A 9,266-nucleotide genomic window follows, 5' to 3' on the forward strand; every position below is an offset into this window, starting at 1 on the left:
TTTTCACGATCGTGCCCTGTTATATATATGGGTTCCGCTACCCAACTTCATTGTCAACGTTTAGTGATAGAGATTTTATCCTAAAATTAAAAATAATGTCAACGTAACATCGGTGTCAAGCTTACCATTTGCATCTTCATATAAATATCACGGTGTCAAACTTTTCCCGAAAATCGGCAGTAATTCGTTTTTGTATCAATCTAGATTTTAAAAATATATATGGTAATAATTAATTTAAAGTTTCGAAGACTTGTCACAAAAAAAATTAATTAACAAAATGATAACATATAATTTGCAAGCTAAGAATAAAAATTGAATTGTTGATTAAGTTTTGATGGATGAGTTTGCCAATCATATATAGGCGCTGGGCTACAAATGCTAGGTAGGGGAAACTCTATACATAAATATTAATTAGTCCCACGCCCTATCTATTCAACATCTATATATATATATATAAATATATACGTACATGCATACGGAAACTCTCCCCATTTCTGTTACTCAAGATTATCATTATGGACACGAAGAATGATTCTTCAAAATGGTTTAATGTCCAGTTGGTTCCACATAGCCATATATTTTCCAGAAACGATAGGCCCGGAAAGGAACCCATCCCTCTATGCAAAACGATTCCGGTGGTCGATATCAACACCGGAGAAAGAAACTACCGGCCGTCGAAAAGAGCAAACACGATTCAAGCAATCATAAGAGCCGGCCAAGAATTCGGCTTCTTCCAAGTGGTCAATCACGGGGTGCCGGAAGAGGCGGTGTTTGAAGCAGAAGAGGTGACGAAGGAGTTGTTCAGCATGGGCGTGGACGAGATCTCGGCGGATTCCGACGCCACCGGTTGGGTTTACATGGGTAGCTGCAGCACCAACTACGCCACAAAAGACGCTCATCTTTGGAGGGAAAACATCAAGCATCCATGCCACCCTTTGGAGGAATGCCTGCAATACTGGCCCCGGAAGCCCGCACGCTATAGGTACGTACGATGAGTCTATGCTACACCAGGAGAAGTACTTTCTACTTTTTTAGAAATATTCATTGGAAGTACTCAAGTAGTTTGCAACCTCTAAAAATAAGTGATTATGGAGATTTTCTTCACAAATTTCACACAAATTTGTGAAGAAAATCTCCATAATCATTTATTTTTAGAGGTTGCAAATACTACCTCACTGTAGTATAGATTAACCGGTAGCTATATGGTCCTTCTAACACAAGTTTTCACAATTAAATAAGAGAAAAAGCCACAAACATTCCGTTAAATAAATACATATTAAAACAAGATAGTACGTACTTCAGGGATGTAATCTCAGCATACATAGCGGAGATAAAGAAATTGAGCCTGAAAATTCTGGGGCTGATATCGGAAGGGTTGGGGTTGGAGGAAGGGTACCTGGAAGGGATGAGCCAAGTGCAGTTCTTGACAGCAAGCAATTACCCGCCTTGTCCGAACCCGAGCTTGACGCTAGGATTGCTGAAGCATTTCGATCACAGTCTCATAACCATCCTGTTCCAGGGAGACGTTGAGGGTCTTCAAGTGATGAAAGATGGGAAGTGGATTGGAATTGAGACTGTGCCTCATGCATTTGTGGTCAACATCGGCACACAATTAGAGGTACCGCACATTAATATTTAAGCCATGTTTTGAGGTCTATTTATTTTTAAGTCTTCACATTATATACTATAGGAGACTTTTCGATATATATCTTGTGCGATTAATAGCCATTATTAGAATACACGCGTCACAAAACGAATATATATATATATATATATATTTTTTAAAAAAATGAAAAATAGCTCGAATTTCACCAAAATCCTTCAAGTAGTTAATATTGGGTCATGCTCATGTAACTCTATATATCTAGGTTATTTAAGCTTTTAGTCTATTTCAAAGATACTGATATTGTCTCGAATTACTGATGTCATGATATCAAAAAATGTGGACGTGTTAAACGACACATGTGAATTTTTATATAAAATTGAACCAAAAATGGAAAAATTAACCAGCTTAATTACATGATCAATACCTTATTTCTTCTACTTAGATTATCAAATCTAAAGTAAGTACTCAACTTAAAAAATCATTTCGACCATTTTTCCCGAAGAAAATTTACACAAATTTGAGGTAATTCATGTTGTAGTTAGAAAGGATTCATTAGGAATATGTTAATCAGATTTATTCAGATTAATTGAATGAGTTTTAATATTTGTATGTTTTTCTTATTTTTTTTATATATATTTAAAGAAGCAGATGCATAATTTTGTATATATACTTAATTAATTAAAGGTACTAAATTTAGTTTTTCAAGTACCTGGTAGCTAGCTAGCTAGCTGCATGTTTAAAATAATCTAAAACTTTTTATCTGGGGAATTATTGTAGATTTTTTCTTTTTTTGAAAATGAATTTTTGTAGATTTGATACATTAAATACTCATTAAAACTGAAGTAAAATTTTTTTTTAACGTAAAATGGGTCTTGTAAATTTTCGCGTTTTGGATTAATTTAGTTATAAGTTATGTACGTTTTTAATCCATTAACTATGATTTGTGTTTTGTTCTTTTATCTCCCGAAATTACTAAATCGGACAAATATTCATTATTTGGTATGGATATTTATCTACGTGGCTCATGTGACGATAATAAAACATATATTAAAATCTAATTAAACAAAATGAAAAGATTTTTAAAATTTCTTCTCTTGTTGAAATATCGGGTGTCGCTTTGATTTATTTTATCTTTGCTGAATTTTGATGTGTGTAACATGAGTTTTATTTCCACCACATAAGTCACGTAAAAGAATATCAGTGTCAAATAACTAATAGTTGTTAGATTTATTAATGATTTCAGGAATAAAAAAAAGGACCAACTAATTACCCAAAAAAGTATATAAATAACTGGATATGAAAACCAAAATATGAAAAGTTAAAAAACTAAAACCGAAAAAATATAAACTTACCTGACCAAAATCCTATTTTTTTTAAAAAAAAATCCAAAACAATAATTCTTTTTTCTAGTAAAGAACTTCATTTATTTTTGCGGGAAATAAATAGCCAATCATTTAAAAAAAAATTCTAACTAGCTAGTACTGTACTATAACGTAACAAAAATCAAATATCCAGACAGTTGATATGTTATTTAGAAAATTTGAGGTTTTCAATATATATTTTTCTCTTTTGTCAATATATAATTATCTTTGCAGATTATCAGTAACGGGAAGCTACGAAGTGCAGAACATAGAGTGGTGACAAATCCATACAAAGCTAGGACAAGCATTGCCACTTTCATTAATCCTTGTCCCAATTCCATAATCCAGCCAGCTCAAATCCTGCTCAACAAATCCAATCCCCCTCTCTATCAACCCCTTTTGTTCAAGAAATTTGTTACGCTCTCAAAGCCATTTGGTCCTTTTACTGATGCTCTAACTTCAGATATTACTCCTTGATTCCATCGCGGCCCCAGAAAATTTATGGACGCCACATGTGAGGATAAAAACGTAACGTTCGGGTCCCTTTTATGTTTGTTATATTTAATGGTTTATTACTGTTGCTAAAAATATTTCATTGTTATTGGACATTTGGTGCTGGATAATTTGACTGTGAATAACATGAATTAATATTAAGTACGTGTAGAGCATCCATCTCCTAGTGTAATTAATATGATTATAGAGAGAAGAATAAAATGGATTATGGTGTAAATTAACCGTACGTTGTGTTTTTCATCATTAATATGTCAGATTATTATAATTAACAAACTATGTAAACATAATTTATTTCCCAAAAATGATTCGTGAATATTATAATTAATAGGCTGGATACATATATACATATACATATATATGTATATGTATATATATATATGCCAAAAATGTAAAATTATTGAGTAATATTGTTCGGATATCAAATATCTAGGTTTTGGTGTTTGACAAAACCAGTAGCAGACCTTGGAGAAGCAGTAGCCGATCGACTAACAGGAACAAATATTTGGAACAGATCAGCAGAGCAACTCAGTAGAAGGAGTAGCTGACATAGTCAGCAGAAGCAGAATAAAGAAAAGCGCTCTCCAGTAACCAGTCAAAGATATTAACCACTGGACTAATGGTTTCTAGTACACTGATATACGCAGCCACAGTGTACCTTCTTACAGTGAAATAAAAGACAAAAAAAACGGCTGCAATCCAACAGACGTATTTGAATCTAAGATGACCGTTACCTTGCACCTATAAATACATACCACAGCCAGCATAAGAAATCGTCTGGCTTACAAACTCACAAACACTTACAGTGCATCAAGTACAACTGAACACTTTCAGTTGTATGCATGCATTCATATGACGAGTTAACGCTTACATTGAAGATCATATACAGAAGCCGAAGAACACCAGCACACACATCAAGTCTATCAGATTGTTGTGAAAATTTCTCGCAAGCGTACGAGTGTCAAATTTTAATATAGTGATAAAATCAGATATCGATCCCACAGGAAGTAAATTGAAAATATTCAGTTCTTGTAATTAAAATAGTCTAAACTTTATTTAGAAAATCAATAACTCAGAGTTTCGCAGAATAAAATAAAATAATCAATGAGTTTTAAAAGCACGCACACAACTTTAAGATAAATATCAATCAGAGAAAAGTGGTCTAGAGGTTTAGATTTCACCTGGTTTTAACAACAATCAATCCTAATTAATTAATCTTCATGGATTTCAAAGAATTAATAGTCAAGAACACTTAAGTTTATTATTTCCCTCTCCCGAGCAACAAATAATTTTTATCAACTACAATTAAATTTCAATATCCCTATTAAGAATTTATCGCAGTGATCTATCACAAAACAATGTTCTCTTTTAAAAGCTCTGTTAAAATTATACACTCTCCCGAGTGCCAGATTTCAAATAAATATAACAAATCAATTATTGATCAGATAATTGAAAATACAATCAATTCTAGAAAAAACAATTAATCTAGAAGAAACTCAATTTAATAAAATCAAAAATTCATGAAAGTGTCTACACCGGGTTCCATCCGACCTCTAGACTCTAAAAATTTAGTTCATAATAAAATTCTGAATAAAACAAAACATGTTTAAAAATCCAAACATAAATTCAGAATTAAAATAAAAGATAAGAAACAAATTCGTCGATGCGATGCCGTGTCCGGACTCTCGATCTCCGTCTTCGTTCTTCAAATAAGCACAGAAATTCTTCACGATCACTTCTCAAATATTTCTCTGATATGCGTGTGTTATGTGTGTGTCGGCTCTCTCCCTTTTTTTGAAAAGAATTCCTTTTATATCACATGAAAAATCCCATTCAAAAGCCCAATAGAATAATTTTCCAAAATAATTAAAACAACAGATACAGCGACGGGGCGGGCGCTTCACGTATCCAGGCGGGCGCGTATGACTTTTTGCCTTCAGTCTTCAAATCTTCCGGAAAGATGCGCGATAGCTCTTCCTCTCCTCTTCTTTAGCGCTTCATCAAGCGCTAACAACATTAAGGCCCAGTAAGAAAGCCCAATTGCTTTACCCGTTTCTTTCTTCTCCTGTTCTTCTTTTCTTTTTTCCTTTTTATTTTATTTTCTTTTCTCCTGTTTTAATTCTTCTTTTCCACAAATTCTCATTTTCTTCTTTTTTCCAAATAATTTTCCATAATCTCCTACAAACACAAAAATAACAAAACTCACACATAATCTGCTCGAAACCAACAATAACAATTAAAATCATAATTAATTAAGCGTATAAAATACACTTATCAAATACCCCCAAACTTAGACTTTTTCTAGTCTCGAGCAAAACTATTCAAAACAATAAATTCTAAAAACTTCATATCAACAAAACCAACAAGACTAGTCAACAATGATAGTCAAGGAATATTATGGAGCAATAGCCTGAGCAATGATTTCAAAAAAAATCAAATCCAATCATATCCAACCTACTAACACTTGAAAGTTGTAATCATAACCAAAATAACCTCACAAACTCATAATCTCCGCAACTCACGTTTCAAAACACCCTTATCCAAGTTCAATTCACACATTCATAAATCATGAGGACTTTTCAAGGTAGCATAGGATCAAAATTAAGGATATTAATCGAAAACACTCACAATCAGGTAAATGCAAAGAATAATAGTGTGTACGTGTTTCGATCAAAATTCATAATCATTAAAAACATCAATCAACAGTCCATAGACTAAATTCTCGCAACTCTTCTCCACTAGTATATTGGGCAACTGAGAATCGGTCAATAGGACTTAATCAGCTTATAATGTAAGGTCTGGCTCATGGCTACAAATAAAGGATAAGAATTCAAAATAAGGAGTAAATGATACTTATGCTTAATTTTAATTTCAACTCATTTTCATTCACAATCTCACACTTATTTCTTCACTTCATTGATTTTTCAATTTTTTTCATTTTTTCTCTTTTTATACCAACAAATTTTTTCACAACTTTTTCAACCACAAATTTTTTCAACTCTTTTTCTCTACTACCTTTTTCTTTTCAATTCATTCACCACATCATTCCATTTTTCACAAATAAAACTAGGAGCATATAACATTTCAACATTCAAATTACTCCCTTAAAGGTAGGAATTAGTGTTTAGGCTATTCAGGTTGTCAATGTAGAACTTTGAAATAATGACGAATGGGGGTTTAATCACACGTTTACACGCATGCCATTCAATTTTCAATAAAGCTCAAACAAGGTACTAGGGATAAAATATATAATTAGGTAGCTTGAAAGGCTCAAACGAATTCAGAAAAATTGCCTAAATCATTCATCATCACAGTTTTGCCCTTATTTTGCCTCGAAGAGTGTTTGAACTAGTTCTAGACAAGTCTTAATCCACAATTAAATCATACAACTAAGAATAAATTAATTCAATGAAAATTAGGCCCAAAAATTCAAACAATGTCTCAATCATCTCTATGTCTGTATGTTTCAAAAATCAGATTCAAGTATTAATCACAGAGTATATAGGAAATTTGTTCATTCAATTGGTTCCATTTTTTCAAAAAAATATTTGTCAGATAGGTGAACAATAATGGATTTCAGTTATAGCACAAATTTTTTTTCATCATTGGCCATGCATCCAATTATTTCGAGACTTCATTTAAACTCAACTCAAACAAAAATTTTATATATGAAGCACACATAATTCAACTCAAACTAATCCACTCAACATAAACACAATCTCATAACTAAAACAAACAACTAAATCATTGACTTCCCCCAAAAATATTATAATCATTGTCCCTAATGATTAAAAAACAAGAAAAAGAACAAGGGACACATACATTTGACATCGAGCATCAGGACTCGGCGTAACCATAATGGTCATAAAAACTAATATCCAGCATGTAGAACACCATCAGAAACCGATCATCGCAGGGAATTGAAGACGCACAACATGCACATCCAAGTGAACATGAAAATGAGACATGCACACGGTGAAGAAACAAAAATAAAACCAAATCAATAAAGACAATAGCAAACTCGTAATGGTTAAGGGAAAAGGAACAAATGCGAGGCATAGTAGCCATGAAGGTTGATGGTTCATGAAAGAAAACCCTTGGATAAGCTGTTAGCATGCTGCTGGGAACACATAGCGCATGGGGCGTGTTGGTGCATGATGATGATCAGGTGGGAATTGCTCGTTTGCACAAAGTAGCTGTACAGAAGAGAATCTGGATGACTGCGCGAGTGCTTTGAAGTGAGCGCTGATGAGAAATTTGTTAGCGCATGAAGGAGTAGCAGATAGGAAATGGTTTGCATAAGATGTGCAGCAGCTGGTAGGATCTTTTGGCATGGTGAAGCGCAGATGAGCAATGGGGAGGCGCGATCGCGCAATGGTGAGGCGCTGATTGTGGGAGGGGAGGCGCGATTGCGCTAAGGTGAGCGCATATTAGGAAATGGTTAGCACATGGAGTAGGCGCTATCGCGCTAGGGGAAGCTGCGCAGATGATGGTCGTTGGCTCAAGATGGTGCGCTGATGGTAAGCGCGATTGCACTTTGTCTTGCGCACTTGGGGAGCCTTGTTGGCGCTTGGAAGTGATGTGCGATAGCGCTTAAGTCTGCGCCCTTGGATTGCGCGATAGCGCAAGGTATAGCGCAGTTCATGTAGCTTCAGTGCGTAGAGTGTGCGCGGACGCGCGAGAGTTGACGAGCGAGCGCGCATAAAGTTCTGCCCAGACTTTTAAAATCCTAAAAAAAAATTCAATACATTTATAAAATTAGGCCTCCAAAAATTCCCAATAATAATTTTTTTTAAAAAAAACATAAAATTAACTGAAGAACAAAAATAAAAATAAAAGCATAAAATAAATAAAATAAAAATAAAAAATAAAACAAAAATTTTGGGTTGCCTCCCAAAAAGCGCTTGGTTTAGAGTCGTCAGCCCGACTTTCACCGATGTTAAATCTTCCCTTTCTCTTTCACGCGCCAAATAAATTCCACGAACCACATTTTAAATTTTGCTTTCTTGTTCTTCGTGGTTTTCTTCGTCGATAAATTTGGCTCTTTACTCTTTGATTCAACCTCAAAATCATCTCTTGGACAGCTCTCCAACTTCACAACCGGTTCACTTAAGCATAAGTTTTCGATGGGTGGATTAGATGTCTTCATGAATAAGTTGAAAATCACTCTCTCGCCTTCCACACCCATCGATAATTCACCGTTTTTGACTTCGATCTTGGTATCCGCAGTGGCCAGGAATGGTCTCCCCAATATCAGTGACATATTTGTATCCTCCACCATATCTAGCACAACAAAATCCGCAGGAAAAATAAATTTATCTATTTTTACCAGAACATCTTCAATAATTCCAAGCGGATATGTAATCGATCTATCAGCCAACTGCAAAGCGATCATTGTGGGCTTCACCTCACCAAGTCCTAAGCTCCTGAAAACAGACAAAGGCATTAAATTAATGCTAGCTCCTAAATCGCAAAGTGCATTATTAAAATAAGATGAACCAATAGTGCAAGGAATAGTAAAACTCCCTGAATCCTTAAGTTTCTGTGGCATCTTTTTTTGTAGCACTGCACTACACTCTTCCGTTAAATTCACCACCTCGTTCTCTAGCAGCCTCCTCTTCTTGGACATCACCTCCTTGATGAACTTCATATAATTCGGCATTTGCTCCAAAGCTTCAGCAAAGGGGATGTTGATGTGAATTTTGAGACCTCGGTTCTAAACAACTAATCTCGGGATTAAATAACAATAAGGCATTCAAGATCCAAGATTAAAAGCAAATAAAAAAATT

General features: G+C 34.4%; 1 protein-coding gene across 1 annotated transcript; it reads left to right on the forward strand.

The window, feature by feature from the left end:
• The first annotated feature begins 315 nt into the window (after positions 1-315).
• Positions 316-3,624, forward strand: LOC140882376 (hyoscyamine 6-dioxygenase-like). Its single transcript, XM_073288349.1, has 3 exons — positions 316-982; positions 1,303-1,618; positions 3,202-3,624. The coding sequence occupies exons 1-3, from the start codon at positions 516-518 to the stop codon at positions 3,442-3,444; spliced, it is 1,026 nt and encodes a 341-aa protein (XP_073144450.1). The 5' UTR covers positions 316-515; the 3' UTR covers positions 3,445-3,624.
• Positions 3,625-9,266: the final 5,642 nt, after the last annotated feature.

Source organism: Henckelia pumila, chromosome 2 (assembly GCF_033568475.1).
Source record: "Henckelia pumila isolate YLH828 chromosome 2, ASM3356847v2, whole genome shotgun sequence".
NCBI lineage: Eukaryota > Viridiplantae > Streptophyta > Magnoliopsida > Lamiales > Gesneriaceae > Henckelia > Henckelia pumila.

Coding starts and splice junctions, on each gene's coding strand:
- LOC140882376 (XM_073288349.1), top strand. CDS start 516: ATGGACACGAAGAATGATTCTTCAAAATGGTTTAATGTCCAGTTGGTT. Junction 983..1,302: donor CGGAAGCCCGCACGCTATAG/GTACGTACGATG, acceptor TACGTACTTCAG/GGATGTAATCTCAGCATACA. Junction 1,619..3,201: donor ACATCGGCACACAATTAGAG/GTACCGCACATT, acceptor TTATCTTTGCAG/ATTATCAGTAACGGGAAGCT.